Source organism: Mustelus asterias, chromosome 1, assembly GCF_964213995.1.
Source record: "Mustelus asterias chromosome 1, sMusAst1.hap1.1, whole genome shotgun sequence".
Classification (NCBI taxonomy): domain Eukaryota; kingdom Metazoa; phylum Chordata; class Chondrichthyes; order Carcharhiniformes; family Triakidae; genus Mustelus; species Mustelus asterias.
Genome location: NC_135801.1, coordinates 188,815,209 through 188,835,327, shown reverse-complemented (window position 1 = coordinate 188,835,327; position 20,119 = coordinate 188,815,209). Strand labels below are relative to the sequence as shown.

Below are 20,119 nucleotides of genomic sequence, written 5' to 3'. Positions count from 1 at the left end.
CCTAAATCACTTCCTAAAAAGAGATTACCAAATTGCTGTTTGTGGGAACTTACTGTGCACAAATTGGCTGCTGCATTTCCATGGTGATTGCTCTTCAAAGGTTTGTTGTTGGTTGTAAAGTGTTGGAAAGTCCTGAGGCTCTGAAAGGAGCTATATAAATGCAAGATGTTGTTTTTTGCCCAGTATCTAGATTCAGACAGGAAAAATGGGAATAACAAGCGAATGCCCAGAGGACTTGCCCATCACTGGAGGCAATGGCCTTGTGGTATTATCATTAGACTATTAATCCAGAAGCTCTGGGGACCCGGGTTCGAATCCCGTCGCGGCACGTGGTGGAATTTGAATTGAATAAAAAATATCGGGAATTAAGAATCTACTGATGTTCATGAAACCATTGTTGATTGTTGGAAAAACCCATTGGGTTCACTAATGTCCTTTAGGGAAGGAACTCTGCTGTCCTTACCTGGTCTGGCCTGCATGTGACTCCAGAGCCACAGCAATGTGGTTGACTCTCTACTGCCCTCCAAGGGCAACTGGAGGTGGGCAATAAATGCTGGCCAGGCAGCAATGCCCATGTCCCACAGATGAATAAAAAACCCCAGACACCTCTCGTCACAAGTCAGCACTTTCAGTGGGGGAGGCGAGGGATGGGGTGGATCTGGGGTCAGAAAAGGCAACATAAATGCCAAATCCAATGTTTGTGGAAAGGTACAGGCCTGAAAGCGTTAAACCTCTCTGCGAAAGTCGCCTGGTAAAGATAGAAATTCAACATGTATCCATGAAGGTGACCTCTTGGCCGCTGCAGTTCGAGTTGCAATTCGAACTAATTAGCATAGTGATTGTATTCATTGATCTGAAGGAGAGTGGGCCCAGTAATCACCCTTGACCAGCGGCCTAGTTGAGCAAGAACCTCTCCTTATTTGGTCCTCAGCTCCTGTGCACCCTTTCAAAATGCAACACAATGTGCAGATTTTGTAGATTCTTTCACCTGATCAATAAAAGAGAATGCGTTCCTGACTTAAAGAAGCAGAGTGTGCCTCTCCATCATTCAGTGAGCCTCCAGCAATCAGAACCTTCGCTGCCGTGGAGTACACTCTGCAACTTCGCGGAGGCGTATTGGATCCTCAGTTAAATAATATAATAGGCCAAGCAAGAGAGGCCATTGATGTCTATCTGACTGGCCCCAGGTTCAACTATTAGCATATTATACATTATCTCATTCCACCGCTCATATTGCTATCAGCCCCCTCTTTTTAATTCAGAGGCAGTATCCAGCACCACTCTGGCTGTCAAACGATGAACAATAACGCCAACTTGCATTCATCCAGCAGCTTTTAACGAGATAAAATGTACCAAGGAGCTACACCAGAGCGCTATTAAATAAAAATATTATTTAGGGGTGGCACAGGGACACAGTGGTTAGCCCTGCTGCCTCACAGTGCCAGGGAATCGGGTTCAATTCCGGCCTTGGGTGATTGGCTGTGTGGAGTTTGCACGTTCTCCCTGCGTCTGCGTGGGTTTTCTCCGGGTGCTCCGGTTTCCTCCCACAATCCGAAAGAGTGTATGACTTACCTGATGAAGGAGCAACGCTCCAAAAGCTCATGATTCCAAATAAACCTGTTGGACTTTAACCTGGTGTTGTGAGACTTCTTACTGTGCCCACCCCACTCCAACGCCGGCATCTCCACATTTCGGAGTAGAGTTTTGATTAGGGCATTGACAGAGACAGAGTCATGTGCTTGCAGAGAAAAAACAGTTTCTCTTTCATTCCTTTTTTTAAACAAGCAGTTCCTGTCTGGTCCTGAAAGAAGCAAGACATGTCTTTCCGTCTCTCTCTCTCTGGAGGTGGTCTGGGAGCTGTAGGGCTGGCAACCTAAGTACAAGCACATAAGCCTGTGTTTTGCTAACTGATTTTTAAAGAAGGGTTTAAGTCTGTAAGAGGAATATTGCTTGAATTGGAACTCATAAGGATAGGTTGGCTATTAAGAATTGTATCTTGTCATGTTTATATATTGTTCAATTGTTAAATATTAAATTTATTCATTTGTTATAGTTAAACAGTATTGTTAAATAAAGTTTGTTTTGATAAAAGCTTCCCACTGTATCAGTAGAATCACGCCAAACAAATGAAGGAGATTGTCATCGACTTCAGGAAGCGCAAAGGAGAACATGCCCCTGTCTACATCAATGGGGATGAAGTCCAGATCACCAACAACCTGTCCTGGTCCCCCCATGCCGACACTATAGTTAAGAAAGCCCACCAATGCCTCTATTTTCTCAGAAGACTAAGGAAATTTGACATGTCAGCGACGACTCTCACCAACTTTTACAGATACACCATAGAAAGCATTCTTTCTGGTTGTATCAGAGCTTGGTATAGCTCCTGCTCTGCCCAAGACCGCAAGGAACTACAAAAGATCATGAATGTAGCCCAATCCATCACACAAACCAGCCTCCCATCCATTGACTCTGTCTACACTTCCCGCTGTCTCAGCAAAGCAGCCAGTATAATTAAGGACCCACGCACCCCGGACATTCTCTCTTCCACCTTCTTCCTTTGGGAAAAAGATACAAAAGTCTGAGGTCATATACCAACCAACTCAAGAACAGCTTCTTCTCTGCTGCTGTCAGACTGTTGAATGGACCTACCTTGCAGTAAGTTGATCTTTCTCTACACCCTAGCTATGACTGTAACACTACATTCTGCACTCTCTCCTTTCCTTCTCTATGAACGGTAAGAAACAATACTTTTCACTGTATGTTAATACATGTGATAATAATAAATCAAATCAAATCAAATCAATATCCTTACATAAATGCTATAGTCTCGTCCAGCTTCATAACACACCTTGGGGTTTCTGATCCACACCCTAACACTCCACGACTCAACAGATTATTTCCTTTCCAAGTAGATATGTGATCCTCTTTTAGAAGATATTTCTAAATCTGATTCCACTATCATGTGCTTGCACAGAAAAAACAGTTTCTCTTTCATTCCTTTTTTTAAACAAGCAGTTCCTGTCTGGTTCTGAAAGTAGCAAGACATTTCTTTCTGTCTCTCTCTCTCTCTCTGGAGGTGGTCTGGGAGCTGTAGGGCTGGCAACCTAAGTACAAGCACATAAGCCTGTGTTTTGCTAACTGATTTTTAAAGAAGGGTTTAAGTCTGTAAGAGGAATATTGCTTGAATTGGAACTCATAAGGATAGGTTGGCTATTAAGAATTGTATCTTGTCATGTTTATATATTTCAGGCAGCATCCTCCAGCTCCTAGCAACCCACTGAGTAAAAGGCATTTCTCTTCACCTTCCCTCTGGTCCTTTATCTACTTACCTTAAATCTGTGTCTGCCGGTTTACCCATTCTCCATCCAGTGGAGCCAATTTCTCCCTCTTTCCTCTATCAAAACCTGTCATCACTTTCCATGTGTTTTGCTGCTGTCTGTACTATTGTCATATATAGAACACTTATCTGAATTGTCCCTAGAAAGAGTTTGGGGAGATAGTGGCATAGTGGTTTTGTCATTGGACTAGCAATCCAGAGACCCAGGGTAATGCTATGGGGATCCAGGTTCGAATCCCACCATGGTTGATGGTGAAGTTTGAACTCAATAAACATCTGGAATTAAAAGTCTACTGATGACCATGAAACCATTGTCGATTGTTGTAAAAGTCCACCTGGTTCACTAATGTCTTTTAGTGAAGGAAATCTGCTGCCCTTGCCTGGTCTGGCCTACATGTGACTCCATATCCACAGCAAAGTGGTTGCCTCTCAAATGCTCTGAAATGGAGGGCAGTTAGGGATGGGCAATAAATACAGCTTCTGAGGAGCTATTTCAAGGATGAACATGAAGGCTCGAGTGTGAGTGCAGTAGAGATTTACTCGAGCGCTCTGGGGATGAACATTCACAGTTTTGTGGATAGACTGAGAAATTGGGATTTTCCTTAGCTTTCCAAAAGGGAATTGGATAAATACCTGCAGGAGAGACGAAAACTGCAGAGATGTGTGAAAAGTGTTTGGGGTGCAAGGGGCAATGAATCTAACCGGACTACTTTTCAAAACAGCCAGTGTGGGCTCGATGGGCCAAATGGCCTTGCACTGTTTTGTACCAGTAGATGATTCAATGACTCCAATTCAGCTCCTTTGAGTCTGACACCTCCCCGAATTACACCCAGATAGCTGATCTATTCCAGTTCTGGAGAAAGCCTCAGGCACTCAGAGAGGACTTCTGTGTTGGTGAACCCTGGGTTACCTGCCCCAGAACACACTGGCCTGAATCTTCCGTGGATTAACAGTTAGAGTGGATTGTCATTTACTCCTGATTACCTGCCTGGATGCACCATAGAAAGCATTCTTTCGGGTTGTATCACAGCTTGGTATGGCTCCTGCTCTGCCCAAGACTGCAAGGAACTACAAGGTGTCATTAATGTAGCCCAGTCCATCACGCAAACCAGCCTCCCATCCATTGACTTTGTCTATACTTACTGCTGCCTTGGAAAAGCAGCCAGCATAATTAAAGACCCTCACACCTCGGACATTCTCTCTTCCACCTTCTTCCGTCGGGAAAAAGATACAAAAGTCTGAGGTCATATACCAACCAACTCAAGAACAGCTTCTTCTCTGCTGCTGTCAGACTTTTGAATGGACTTACCTTGCATTAAGTTGATCTTTCTCTACACCCTAGCTATGACTGTAACACTACATTCTGCACTGTCTCCTTTCCTTCTCTATGAACGGTATGCTCTGTCTGTATAGCGCGCAAGAAATAATACTTTTCACTCGATGTTAATACATGTGACAATAATAAATCAAATCAAATCAAATCAAATCAATAAACTGATCCTTTCTCACCCAACTTTCCCACTCATGCTGGGTGAGACCAGTGAAGTGCAGCAGGTTTCCCAACCTTGTGTTGATGTTAGAAGAGCCAGAGGCCCCCCACTCTTTTAGGGCCATAAATCAGGTAGGTTTAAAGATCAAACCACATTGAAAGGCTGGGAAGAAGGTAGGTTTGTGTGGTAACTGGGCAGGATTAGGTCTGGGAGGGTGGTGCAGGCTAATCAGCCAGCTGGATATAGAGTTGAGGATTGAGAGGTATCGTTTGGGGTTGGGAGAGTTGTGAAGATGGTCAGGTGGGGGGGTAGCCAGTGGGGCACTTAGACAGTTTGGGGCTGGACGGGGATTAAGGGGAGTTCATTCGGAAGGGGTGAGGGGTGGGGGGTGCTAGTTGGGGACTAATCAAGGGAGTGAGGGGGGGCAATCGGTGGGACTATTGGGAAGGAGTTGGAGGTGTGGGGAGTGTTGCTTGGGGTGAGTGGAGTGGGGGCATAGCCCTGTGGGTGGTGGGAGAGTAGGGGAGACCTGTGGAGGCTCAGGTGGACAGTTGGGGTGGGGAGGGTGAAGTGATGGGAGTTTCATGGTTAAGGCTGGGGGGTTGGGTGGATGGGGTATGTTGGGGGAAGGTCAGTCCAATAGTTACCCAGAAATTATCCAGAAAGTGGTTATAATTTTGCTAATTTTTTCCAGGTAACTCCTGCATTCAGAACCTTCCGAAATCTCTGATTCAAAGCCTACTTGCGGATCATTTCCAGCACAGGGCAATTGTCCAAGAGAAGTTTGAACTTGCCGGACATTTAGAGCCATAGAGGCTTACAGCATGGAAACAGGCCCTTCGGCCTAACTTGTCCATGCCGCCCAGTTTTTACCACTAAGTTAGTCCCAATTGCCCGCGTTTGGCCCATATCCCTCGATACCCATCTTACTCATGTAACTGTCTAAATGCTTTTTAAAAGACAAAATTGTACCTGCCTCTATTGCTACCTCTGGCAGCTCGTTCCAGACACTCACCACCCTCTGTGTGAAAAAATTGCCCCCTCTGGGCCCTTTTGTATCTCTCCCCTCTCACCTTAAACCTCTGTCCTCCAGTTTTAGACTCCCCTACCTTTGGGATAAGATATTGACTATCCAGCTGATCTACGCCTCTCATTATTTTATAGACCTCTATAAGATCACCTCTCAGCCTCCTATGCCCCAGACAAAAAAACTCCCAGTCTATCCAGCCTCTCCTTAGAACACAAACCATCAAGTTCCATTTGCTGTGTAATTCTAATGTGGGGGCATCTGTGTTGGCGATGGGATCCTCAGCCCGTTTTGTGATACCTCACCCCTCAGGTACAATTCCCCAGAGCTCGGAGGTGACTGGCTAATATGGCCAGCGTAGAAATGTTCCGGTTGTTACCTTCAGTAGCTTTGCATGCAGGAGCAGGGTGAAGGCTGCTTCAGTGAAATTCTCATAGAACAGGTGCAAATCCCGAAGTTTATACATATACCTGAGAGAGAGAGGGAGAGGAAAAGGAAAAAAAACAATTGGTCAGATGTTTACACTGGCTAACAAAGAAAGATTTGTGTTGATATCATACTTTCCCTGAAATGAGCACAGCTCTAAAGTTTTAAAAGTTTTTAAAAATAATGTTCCAAGTAGGTTTACATTAACACTGCAATGAAGTCACTGTGAAAATCGCCACACACCTGTTTGGGTGCACTGAGGAAGAATTTAGCATGGCCAATGCTCAAACTGAGGTGAGGAGAAATTTCTTCACCCAGAGGGTGGTGAATGTGTAGAATTCACTACCACAGAGTGTAGCTGAGGCCAAAACATTGTCTGATTTCAAGAAGAAATTAGATCTTGGGCTTAAAGGGATCAAGGGATATGGGAGGGAAGGGGGGATCAGGATATTAAATTTGATGATCAGCCATGATCAAAATGAATGTCAGGGCAGGCTCGAAGGGCCGAATGGCTGATCATATTGGCCTATTTCTTGTTTCTAACCACCATGTCTTTTGGGAGGAGACTGGAACACCCATGCTGTAGTTTCCATGCTGTAAACCTCTATGACTCTATCACAGAGGGATATGGGCCAAATGCGGGCAATTGGGACTAGCTTAGGGGTTTAAAAAAAAAGGGCGGCATGGACAAGTTGGGCTGAAGGGTGTTTCCATGCTGTAAACCTCTATGATTCTCTGATTCTATGACCTGGAAGAAACCCACGCAGACACGGGGAGAACATGCAGACAGGGAAGACAAGAAATGAACCCAGGTCCCTAGCGCTGTGAGGCAGCAGTGCTAACCATTGTGCTACCGTGCCATCCTAACCAGATTACAGCCAGTGAAGTACTTTTGAAGTGTAGTCACTGTTGTATTGTAGAAAATATGAGAGTCAATTTGTGCACAGTAAGCTCCCACAAGCAGCAATGTGACACAGACCAGAAAATCTGTATTTACTGATGTTAGTTGAGAAATAAATATTGATTACGATAGTGGGATAAATTCTCTTGCTCTTCGAAAGATTGCTGCAGGGTTTTTTTTTTATTCATCGCAGGACACGGGTGTCGTTGGCTGGCCAGCATTTATTATGTGGAGATGCCGGCGTTGGACTGGGGTAAACACAGTAAGAGTTTTAACAAGAGTTTTAGACTGGTGTTGTTAAAACTCTTACAGCATTTATTGCCCGTCCCTATTGCTCTTGGAGGGTAGTTGAGAGCCAATCACATTGCTGTGGCTCTGGAGTCACATGTAGGCCAGACCAGGTAAGGACGGCAGATTTCTTTCCCTAGAGGACATTAGTGAACCAGATGGATTTTTCTGACAATTGACAATGGTTTCATTGTCATCAGTAGATTCTTAATTCCAGATATTTTTTATTGAATTCAAATTCCTGCTGTGTGGGATTCGAACCCGGGTCCCCAAAACATTAGCTGAATTTCTGGATTAATAGTCTAGTGTTAATACCACTAGACCATCACCTCCCCTGAGAAAGCAGTCAAGACTTTGGTTTAATTGGAAAGGCGGCACCTCTGACACTGCAGTACTCCCTCAGTCCTGCAATGGGAGATTCAGCCTAACTCTTCTTATGCAAGTTCCTGGAGTAGGGTTTGAACCCACAGCCTTTTTAACAGAGGGACAAGCTGCCATTCACTTAGCCAAGGTCAACACAGTTAGGCAGTCACAATGTAATAATAGAATCATAGAATCCCTACTGTACAGAAGGAGACCATTTGGCCCATCGAGTCTGTACCGACCACAATCCCACCCAGGCCCTATCCCAGTAATCCCACACCTTTACCCTGCTAATCCCCCTGACACTAGGGTCAATTTATCATGGCCGATCAACTAACCTGCACATCTTTGGACTGCGGGAGGAAACCGGAGCACCCGGAGGAAACCCACGCAGACACGGGAGAGCATGCAAACTCCACACAGACAGTGACCCAAGCCGGGAATTGAACCCGGGTCCCTGGCGCTGTGAGGCAGCAGTGCCAACCACTGTGCCGCCATGCCTCCCTCAATGTTTTGAACGAACAGATATCGAATGTGAATAATGAAATGTTGACCATGCCTCATCATTTATTCAATGGTCAAACCCGCCTCCTGGCATCTCACCACATCCCTTCTCTCTTCAGAAGTACATCCAGCTGCATTTGTTGTAGATGGCCATTTTGTGAGGTGACTGATGAAGAACGGGTCATTCTTTGTCTTTGCCCATCCAAAGACCACTTTATGGCAACTTTCCTAAAACTGCCCATTCACAATTCTAAAATATACTCTCTTATCTTGCCCTGCTGTCCGGGGCTATCTGAAAACCTTGCTACTTCCTCTACCTTAAATATCCTACAGAACTCAGGAAGAGTACAGGAAGATAGGAATTTAGGAATTAGGAGCAGAAGTAGGCAAATTCAACCCTTCGAACCTGCTCCGCCATTCAATCAGATCATGGCTGATCTCTCCCCGGTCTCAAATCTACCTCCACCTGTTCCCCATATCCCTTTTTTATTAGACATATATCTATCTCCTTCTTGAAACCATTCAACCATTCAATGATTCAGCACATTGGTGAGGCCACACCTGGAGTATTGTGGGCAGTATTGGTGTCCTTATCTGAGGAAGAATGTCCTTGCTATAGAGGGAGTACAGCCAAGGTTTACCAGGCTGATTCCTCATCTATTATATGAGAGAGACTAAGTCAGTTAGGATTGTCTTCACTGGAGCTTAGAAGAGTGAGAGGGGATCTGATAGAAACTTATAAAAGGATTAGACAGGGTAGATTCAGAAAGGATGTTCCCGATGGTGGAGGAGTCCAGAACTAGGGATCATAGTTTGAAAATAAAGTGTTAACCTTTTAGAATTGAGGTGAGGAAAAAATTCTTCACCCAGAGGGTGGTGAATGTGTGGAATTCACTCCCACAGAATGTAGTTGAGGCCAAAACATTGTGTGATTTCATCAAGAAATTGGATATTGCCCTTGGGGCTAAAGGCATCAAGTGATATGGGGGAAAGGGGGGATCAGGATATTGAATTTGATGATCAGCCATGATCAGAATGAATGGCAGAGTAGGCTCAAAGGGCCGAATGGTCTGCTTCTATTCTCTATGTTTCTAAATCTCTCTCCGGAGAAGTCTCATCTGAAACATTCGCCCTGTCAGCTCATCCTCAGGACTTAGCCACTGCACTGAGCAACCAAGGGGTTAACAGCGACTGTGGATCTGTGTCCCATCACGAGCTAACTGAGAAGGCAGAGAACAGCAACAATAGCGACCAGTATTCTATAATGACAGATTCTCCTGTTTATCATTAATATTGCAGTGGTGTCACCGCGAGCATCAATTCGGTAATATAATCAAACACACGAGAGACAGTAATTGTAGGATGTCCTTGGTAAATGCCCGTGGGTTCTCATTAACATCATAAAATCCTTTAGATGGCACAATATGAATTCTAATTCACTGACAATGCATAAGATTCTGCCAGCGACCTGCCACAGACAGCAAACAACATCAAAGAGTGACCTTCCCCCGTTAATTGTTTGTTCTGACAGTCAACATGAGTAATCAGTCAATTTTGTGTTAGCAGATGTTTAACACAATTGGTGTTACTAATGAAATTAAAACCATAGTGATGTTCAGTTTGATAAAGAGTAGGGCTTCAGGATATCTGCCTCATCTTTTGCTGACACGAAAGGCCGCTAACTGCTTCTCGGAGATCTTTCTCTCCTAGGATGGGTAAGTGCCAAAAAATGTACTCACTTTGCGGACCAGAGGAAGGCAATTAGGCCCAAAGAGTCTTTGTTTTCCCCTATTTTAGGAGAAGGGATTGTTCAATCACTCATGTTGTTTTAATATAATCCCGACAGTGCAGAAGAGGCCATTTGGTGCATCGAGTCTGCACCGACTCTCTGACAGAGTATTTTACCCAGGCCCTCTATCCCACCCTATCCCCGTAATCCCGCACATTTTCCATGCTAATCCCATCTAACCCACACATCTTGGGACACCAAGTGGTAACTTAAGATGGCCGATTCACCTAACATGCACATCTTTGGACTGTGGGAGTAAACCGAAGCACCCGGAGGAAACCCACGCAGACGCGGGGAGAACATGCAGACTCCACACAGACAGTGACCCAAGCCGGGAATTGAACTCGGTCGCTGGCGCTGTGAGGCAGCTGTGCTAACCACTGTGCACCCAGTTATGGCTGTGTGGTAGCGATTTTGCCCCGAGTCAAAATGTTTTTGATTTGATTTGATTTGATTTGATTTATAATCTGTGTGTAGTTTTGATCTCCTTACTTGAGAAAGGATATACTGGCACTGGAGGGGGTGCAGAGAAGATTCACTGGGTTGATTCCGGAGTTGAGAGGGTTGGTTTATGAGGAGAGACTGAGTAGACTGGGGCTATACTCTTTGGAATTCAGAAGAATGAGGGGAGATCTTATAGAAACATATAAGATTATGAAGGGAATGGATCAGATAGAAGCAGGGAAAGTTGTTTCCACGGAGGGGTGAAACTAGAACTAGGGGGCATAGCCTCAAAATAAGGGGAAGCAGATTTAGGGCTGAGTTGAGGAGGAACTTCTTCACACAAAGGGTTGTGAATCTGTGGGATTCCCTGCCCAGTGAAGCAGTTGAGGCTACCTCATTGAATGTTTTTAAGGCAAGGATAGATAAATTTTTGAGCAGTAAAGGAATTAAGGGTTACGGTGAGCGGGCGGGTAAGTGGAGCTGAATCCACAAAAAGATCAGCCATGATCTTATTGAATGGCAGAGCAGGCTCGAGGGGCCAGGTGGCCTACTCCTGCTCCTAGTTCTTATGTTCTTATTATTGTCACATGTATTAACACACAGTGAAAAGTATTGTTTCTTGCCCGCTATACAGACAAAGCATACTGTTCATAGAGAAGGAAACAAGAGAGTGCAGAATGTAGTGTTACAGTCAAAGCTGGGGTGTAGAGAAAGGTCAACTTAATGGAGGTCGGTCCATTCAAAAGTCTGATGGCAGCAGGGAAGAAGCTATTCTTGAGTCGGTTGGTACGTGACCTCTGACTTTTGTATCTTTGTCCCGATGGAAGAAGGTGGAAGAGAGAATGTCCGGGGTGCGTGGGGTCCTTAATTATGCTGGCTGCTTTGCCAAGGCAGTGGGAAGTGTAGACAGAGTCAATGGATGGGAGGCTGGTTTGCGTGATGGATTGGGCTACATTCACAACCTTTTGTAGTTTCTTGCGGTCTTGAGCAGAGCAGGAGCCATACCAAGCTGCGATACAACCAGAAAGGATGTTTTCTATGGTGCATCTGTAAAAGCTGGTGAGAGTCGTAGCTGACATGCCAAATTTCCTTCTGAGAAAGTAGAGGCATTGGTGGGCTTTCTTAACTACAGTGTCGGCATGGGGGGACCAGGACAAGTTGTTGGTGATCTGGGCACCTAAAAACCTGAAGCGTCCGACCATTTCTACTTCATCCCCATTGATGTAGGCAGGGGCATGTTCTCCACTCTGCTTCCTGAAGTCGATGACAATCTCATTCGTTTTGTTGACATTGAGGGAGAGATTATTGTTGTCGCACCAGTTCACCAGATTCTCTATCTCATTCCTGTAGATTCAAATCCCACGAGAGAAGCGTATAATCACGGCACGGTAGCACAGCGGTTAGCACTGCTGCTTTACAGCTCCAAGGACCTGGGTTCGATTCCCGGCTTGGGTCACTGTCTGTGTGGAGTTTGCACATTCTCCTCGTGTCTGCGTATGTTTCCTCCGGGTGCTCCGGTTTCCTCCCACAGTCCAAAGATGTGTGGGTTAGGTTGATTGGCCATGCTAAAATTGCCCCTTGGTGTCCTGAGTGCGTAGGTTAGTGGGTAAAATATGTAGGGATAGGGGGGTAGGGCCTGGGTGGGATTGTGGTCGGTGCAGACTCGATGGGCCGAATGGCCTCTTTCTGCACTGCAGGGTTTCTATGATTTCTATAATCGAGGTTGCTGCATCTGAGTACTGAGGGAGTGCCATGCTTTAGCGACTCTGTCTTTTGAGTGGAGCTTGAAGTAAAAGCCCAATTCAAAAACCCAGGCAGTTATAAAAGGTCCCATGGAACCATTTTGAAGAAGAGCAAGGGTGTTCTCTCAGAGGTCCTGGCCAAAACTTGTCAAGCGACTTCAATAAAGAAAACGGGCTAACTGGTGACAATCACATTGCAACTTGTGGAAACTTGCCGTATGCAAATTGGCTGTCGCATTGCCCACGTGACAACAGTGCCTGCGCTTCATCAATTGTAAAATGCTTCACAGTAACGCAAATCTGTTACTGGCTGTCCTTAAGGGACAATTCTTTGAACATTGGTATCTTGTCAGGGATGGCCATTCTTCATGAGCTTTGGAAAGTTTTTTTTACCATGACGGGTGGGATAAGAACATAAGAAATAGGAGCAGGAGTAGGCCATCTAGCCCCTCGAGCCTGCCCCGCCATTCAATAAGATCATGGCTGATCTGAAGTGGATCAATTCCACTTACCTGCCTGATCCCGATAACCCCTAATTCCCTTACCGATCAGGAATCCATCTATCCGTGACTTAAACATATTCAACGAGGTAGCCTCCACCACTTCAGTGGGCAGAGAATTCCAGAGATTCACCACCCTCTGAGAGAAGAAGTTCCTCCTCAACTCTGTCCTACACGGACCCCCTTTATTTTGAGGCTGTGCCCTCCAGTTCTAGCTTCCTTTCTAAGTGGAAAGAATCTCTCCACCTCTACCCTATCCAGCCCCTTCATTATCTTATAGGTCTCTATAAGATCCCCCCTCAGCCTTCTAAATTCCAACGAGTACAAACCCAATCTGCTCAGTCTCTCCTCATAATCAACACCCCTCATCTCTGGTATCAACCTGGTGAACCTTCTCTGCACTCCCTCCAAGGCCAATATATCCTTCCGCAAATAAGGGGACCAATACTGCACACAGTATTCCAGCTGCGGCCTCACCAATGCCCTGTACAGATGCAGCAAGACATCCCTGCTTTTATATCCTATCCCCCTTGCGATATAGGCCAACATCCCATTTGCCTTCTTGATCACCTGTTGCACCTGCAGACTGGGTTTTTGCGTCTCATGCACAAGGACCCCCAGGTCCCTTTGCACAGTAGCATGTTGTAATTTTTTTCCATTTAGATAATAATCCAATTTGCTATTATTTCCTCCAAAGTGAATAACCTCGCATTCGTCAACGTTATACTCCATCTGCCAGATCCTCGCCCACTCACTCAGCCTGTCCAAATCTCTCTGCAGACCTTCTACGCCCTCCACACGATTCACTTTTCCACTTATCTTTGTGTCGTCTGCAAACTTTGTTACCCTACACTCAGTCCCCTCCTCCAGATCGTCTTTAGAAATGGTAAATAGTTGAGGCCCCAGTACCGATCCCTGCGGGATGGGTGAGTAGGGTGCGGGGGGGGAACGGGTAGTGGAAACAGGGTGGTGGGAAGAGTGCCAAGGTAAATCATGTCTTCGTTTAACGCAAACAAAGACTGAGAAGGAATAATCACTGACTTTAATGAGCTGCGGTGGATAGTATGTTACACTGAATTGATTTATTCCCGGTTTCAGGGCTGGATGATTATCAGCTCAGATGTTGGTGAGGAGAGACCTCGGGCCCGATTCTCCCATTGCGATCCGCAACTTTTCTGGTGGATCCGGTTGGGAGAATCACGTCGTCGGCCTTGTTCCGGAATTTGTCCATGCGCCGGGAACGCATGCACGTCTCCCAGAGCCGGAGAACAGTCGGAGTCCAGACCACGCTGGAAACCGATGGGAAGGCAGGTAAGTCATTTGTATCTTTTTAAAATTTGGTTTAAATATGCTCAGCATTTCATTATCGAAAACTCACCGGTCCCGATCGAATCTCCCACCCCGCCAGGAGTATTTCATTCCGGCAGGGTTTAGACTAGCTCCCCACATTCAGGGAACGAGGGGAGACACCACCGAAATGAAGTGGGGGGGGGGGAAATCGGGACCCCCCAGGGGGTCAGGTGGTGGAGGGGTGGTGCCCCTTGGGCATGGGCACCCTGGTAGTGCCAGCCTGTGCACCCTGGCACAGCCCAAGGGGCAAATTGCCCATACCCAGGGAGCACCTTGGCACTGCCCATCGGGCATCAGGCAGTGCCAAGGAAGCGGGGCCTATTGTGGGCAGGGCCTCGGGGTGATTGGTGGGGGTGGGGGGTCTCGCTGCCATTCTGCAGACAGGATCGGTTTGGGATGGAGGGAGGGCAGCGATTGGAGCAGGTTGGGGGGGGGGGGGCGGGTGGAGTGGAGGTTGGTCTGCTGGGGGGGTGGGGGGGGTGGGGGGGGGGCCTGTCAGGGGGGCGGCGTCTGACCCCAAGGGGTGGGGAGTCAGCAGGGGGTGGGGGGGGGGGGGTCTGCCGGGTTGAGAGGGGTGGGGGGATTGGCTCTGCTGTGGGAGGGGGGTTGGGCTGGACATCGGGACGCCTCTGGAACTGGGGCAGGGGGGCGGGAGGGGATGGACCCGGAATTGTCGTGGGGACCGCGATTGGGCCGTGGGGGTGTCGCAAGGGGCAGCACTGCTGGGGTCCCAGGCAGGCCAGCGAATGAGCTGGCCAGCAAATGGGGAGACTGACAGATCGGAGCCACTGCGCATGCGCAGATTTCTAGAACTATCAGGCTTCGGCATGAATAGGTCCCGCCCCCCACTGGATTTTTAATGAGATTCACGACTGGGACCTCTGCAGTGCACAGAGTGCGGAGATTCGGGTCTGAACTCCCACTGAGAAAACAGTCGTGATCTCGAACATTTTTCCAACCAATTCAGCACTTTTGGGAGAATCGCCCCTCTTAAATTTGGACGATTTGTGTTAAGGGGATTTTGTTGGCAGCACCCTGTCACCCCTTTACACTGTCTTTTTTTTAAAGTTTGTTTAATACTGTCACAAGTAGATTTACATTAACACTGCAATGAAGTTACTGTGAAAATCCCCTAATCGCCACAATCCGCGTGGGTCGGATCTCAAACAATGACGAGACAGAGTACAGGAATGAGATTGAGAATCTGGTGAACTGGTGCGGCAACAATAATCTCTCCCTCAATGACAACAAAGTGAAGGAGATTGTCATCAACTTCAGGAAGCGTAAAGAAGAACGTGCCCCTGTCTACATCAACGGGGACGAAGTAAAAAGGGTCGAGAGCTACAAGTCTTTAGGTGTCCAGATCACCAACAACCTGTCCTGGTCCCTTGATGCCGACACTATAGTTAAGAAAGCCCACCAACGCCTCTACTTTCTCAGAAGATGAAGGAAATTTGGCATGTCAGCTACGACTCTCACCAACCTTTACAGATGCACCATAGAAAGCATTCTTTCTGGTTGTATCACAGCTTGGTATGGCTCCTGCTCTGCCCAAGACCGCAAAGAACTACAAAAGGTCGTGAATGTAGCCCAATCCATCACGCAAACCAGCCTCCCATCCATTGACTCTGTCTACACTTCCCAGTGCCTCAGCAAAGCAGCCAGCATAATTAACGATCCCACGCACCTCAGACATTCTCTCTTCCACCTTCTTCCTTCGGGAAAAAGATACAAAAGTCTGAGGTCACGTACCAACTGACTCAAGAACAGCTTCTCCCCTGCTGTGTCAGACTTTCGAATGGACCTTGCATTAAGTTGATCTTTCTCTACACCCTAGCTATGACTACAACACGACATTCTGCACTCTCTCATTTCCTTCTCTATGAACGGTATGTTTTGTCTGTATACTGCGCAAGAAACAATACTTTTCACTGTATGTTAATACAGTGGAGCCCCGATTTAACACACCCCGATTTAGCGCGAATTCGCATATAACATGATGGTGTCATTGGACCCTTTTTTTCCCGCTCATAATTGGCAAATTTAGCGCGACCCCGATTTCACGCGACCCCGCTTTTTTCATGACCCCGCTTTTATGGACCCCAACCATCGTGTTATAACGGGGCTCCACTGTACATGCGACAATAATAAATCAAATCAAATCAAATCTCTCTCTGCTTTGACTCCATGAGCCTTAATTTACTTGGCTGACAGCAGAAACAATCGATCACTCTCCGATTTGAAAATTTCTGTTGACCCCCCCCGACCCCCAACCCTTCCCCCACCCCACCCCCCACCCCCCGCTTCAATTGCTTCCGTGAGGCAAAGCGTTCCGGATTTCCACTCTGCTCTGTGTAAAGAGTGACTTCCTGACCTCACTCGACTCCCATATCTAATTGGATCATGGCTGTATCGCCACCCTATTTGCCAACTTTTGTTCCAACTCCCCGGATGCCGGAAAGGTTTTCAAAAATTCAATCAATCCAATATCCACTGTCGCCAAAGGGGCCACCTAAGACAGCGATTTACAAAGCATGCTGGGATAGTTGGACAAGTACCAAAACTGGACAGGTTGCAGCCTTAAAGGAAATTGGACAGAGATAAACAGGCTGCAGCTGCAGACGCTGGAATACATAGGATATCGGCCATCTCAAGGAAAATGGACACTTTCTCGTCCAACCAAATTGTTTACCAGACATAGGGGCATCTTAACCCCTTATTTGGGAGGAAGGTATGTGACCTACATGCCTCCAGCACCTACAGGCAAGGCCGTTGGGTACACACCCAGAGATCAGTGTGGCAGCACCTGATTGGACTTTATCGATCAGGATGATCAAGTCCTGGTTGATTGATTGGCAATAACTAAAAAGGGCATGAAACCAATGAGGTATAAAGGGTGCTGCACAACAGAAGAATCTCTCTCTCTCTCTCTCGCCAATGAACGAACCACAACAACAGTGACCATCGCCAGCAACGACCAACACGAGGAGAGCCACCACACCAAAGAAGGAAGGAAGACCAGAGCCAGAGTATCAGACCAACCGAAGGACCAGACTATGCAGAAAACTGTGGAGACAAACATGCGGATAAAGGCCAATATCTGCCTGGGAACCTGCCAGTTACGCAAAAGTTGTCAAGGTCTAGTATTTTACTTGAACTTTGGTATTCTGTAAATATAACTTCACATTGATTGTGTGGGTGATTAATAATTATGTGTCATAGAGTCATAGAGGTTTGCAGCATGGAAACAGGCCCTTCGTCCCAACTTGTCCATGCCCCCCTTTTGTTTCAAAACCCTAAGCTAATCCCTATTGCCCGCATTTGGCCCATATCCCTCTATACCCATCTTACCCATGGAACTGTCTAAATGCTCTTTAAAGGACAAAATTGTACCCGCCTCTACTATTACCTTTCTCACCACCCTCTGTGTGAAAAAATTGCACCGCTGGACACTTTTGTATCTCTCCCCTCTCACCTTAAACCTATGCCCTCTAGTTTGAGACTCCACAATCTTTGGGAAAAGATATTGACTTTCGAGCTCATCTATGCCCCTCAGTACTTTATAGACCTCTATAAGTTCGCCCCTCAGCCAGTCTATCCAGCCTCTCCTTATAACTCAAACCATCAAGTCCTGGGAGCATCCTAGTAAATCTTTTCTGCACTCTTTCTAGTTTAATAATATCCTTTCTATAATAGGGTGACCAGAACTGTACACAGTATTCCAAGTGTGGCCTTACCAATGTCTTGTACAACTTCAACAAGACATCCCAACTCCTGTATTCAATGTTCTAATCAATGAAACCAAGCATGCAGAATGCCTTCTTCACCACTCTGTCCACCTGTGACTCCACTTTCAAGGAGCTATGAACATATACCCCTCGATCTCTTTGTTCTGTAACTCTCCCCAATGCACTACCATTAACTGAGTAAGTCTTGCCCTGGTTCAATCTACTAAAATGCATCACCTCGCATTTATCTAAATTAAACTCCATCTGCCATTCGTCAGCCCACTGGCCCAATTGATCAAGATCCCGTTGCAATCCGAGATAACCTTCTTCACTGTCCACCCTGCCACCAATCTTGGTGTCATCTGCAAACTTAATAACCATGCCCCCTGTATTCTCATCCAAATCATGAATATAAATGACAAATAACAGTGGACCCAGCACTGATCCCTGAGGCACACCGCTGGTCACAGGCCTCCAACCCTCTACAACCCTCGACAACCACCCTCTGGCTGCTGTCAAGAAGCCAATTTTGTATCCATTTAGATACCTCACCCTGGATCCCGTGAGATTTAACCTCATGCAACAACCTACCATGCGATACCTTGTCAAAAGCCTGAAGGTGTGAATAAATATTACTGCACTAACAAGAAGTCTACTCCCAATTCTTTGTCCACTATGTAAGGGTTAAAACGGACTGTGCGGCAGGCGCAGGCAACATAACAGATTCTTCTCTGTTCCCTGTCTGGACTAAAACCTTTTTGCTTCTGTTTTCTTTCACAGAATGTTGGGTATAGGCATTACCACTGGCTATGACTGTACTGAATAATTGATACTAGAATTCGGGTTTGAGACGGGGAGAAATTTTTATCATCATGCAGTAATTTGATATGATTTGTAATGTAGGCTGGTCGTAGTGAATTTAATGGTGATATTCAGAAGAGTAAGGGATCTTACACAATGAATGGTGAGGGGGGGACCTTGGAATGCAAATCCACAGATCCTTAAAGGTGGACGGACAGGTAGATAAGGTGGTTAAGAAGGCATATATGAGATACTTGCCAATATTAGCTGAGGCATAAAATACAAGAGCAGGAAGGTTATGATGGAGCTGTTTGAAACTCTGGTTAGGACACAATTGGACTACTGTGTGTCTTTCTGGTCACCAGCAATATCTCTACTTTTCCAGAAGACTAAGGAAATTTGGCATTTCAGCTATGACTCTCACCAACGTTTACAGATGCACCATAGAAAGAATCATAGAATCTCTACAGTACAGTAGGAAGCTATTCGGCCCATCAAGTCTGTACTAACCACAATCCCACCCAGGCCCTATTCCCGTAACACCACATATTTACCCTACTAATCCCCCTGACTTTCGGGTCAATGTAGCATGGCCAATCCAGCTAACCCGCACATCTTTGGACTGTGGGAGGAAACCGGAGCATCCGGAGGAAACCCACACAGACACAGAGAGAATGTGCAAACTCCACCGTCTGCTATCCTTACCTGGTCTGGCCTATGTGACTCGGGAGCCCCAGCAACGTGGTTGACTCTCAAGTGCCCTTGGGCAACTAGGGATGGGCAATAAATGCTGGTCACCCAACAATGCCCATGTCCCATGAATGAATCAATAAACCATAGAAAGCATCCTTTCTAGTTGTATCACACTTGGTATGGCTCCTGCTTTGTTCAAGAACGCAGGAAACTACAAAGGAATGAAGCCCAGTCCATCACGCAAACCACCCTCCCACCCATTGACTCTGTCTACACTTCCCATTGCCTCGGAAAAGCAGCCAGCATAATTAAGGACCCCACTCACCCTGGACATACCCTCTTCCACCTTCTACCTTCAGGAAAAAGATACAAAAGTCTGAGGTCACGTACCAACCGACTCAAGAACAGCTTCTTCCCTAGTGCTGTCAGACTTTTGAAAGGACTTACCTCGCATTAAGTTGATCTTTCTCTCCACCCTAGCTATGACTGTAACACTACATTCTGCACTCTCTCCTTTCCTTCTCTATGAACATATGCTTTGTCTGTATAGCGCGCAAGAAACAATACTTTACACTCAATCTAATTGATATGACAATAAAAATCAAATCAAATTGAATAGAAAAAAATACGAGGAATGTTGTTCCTCTGTTTAAGAAAGGGAATAGAAATGACCCTGGTAATTATAGACCGGTTAGTCTTACTTCGGTGGTTGGTAAATTGATGGAAAAGGTCCTTA

At 46.3% G+C, this 20,119-nt stretch overlaps 1 protein-coding gene across 1 annotated transcript in view; it reads right to left on the bottom strand.

Annotated features, from left to right (window-relative positions):
• The window catches only part of LOC144500809 (dedicator of cytokinesis protein 2-like), a 1,379,043-nt gene that overhangs the window by 154,603 nt on the left and 1,204,321 nt on the right, over window positions 1-20,119 (bottom strand). Inside the window, exon 37 of the mRNA XM_078224279.1 lies at window positions 6,234-6,324. Within this exon, the coding sequence (XP_078080405.1) occupies window positions 6,234-6,324 (91 nt within the window). The remainder of the gene's footprint in view (window positions 1-6,233; window positions 6,325-20,119) is intronic.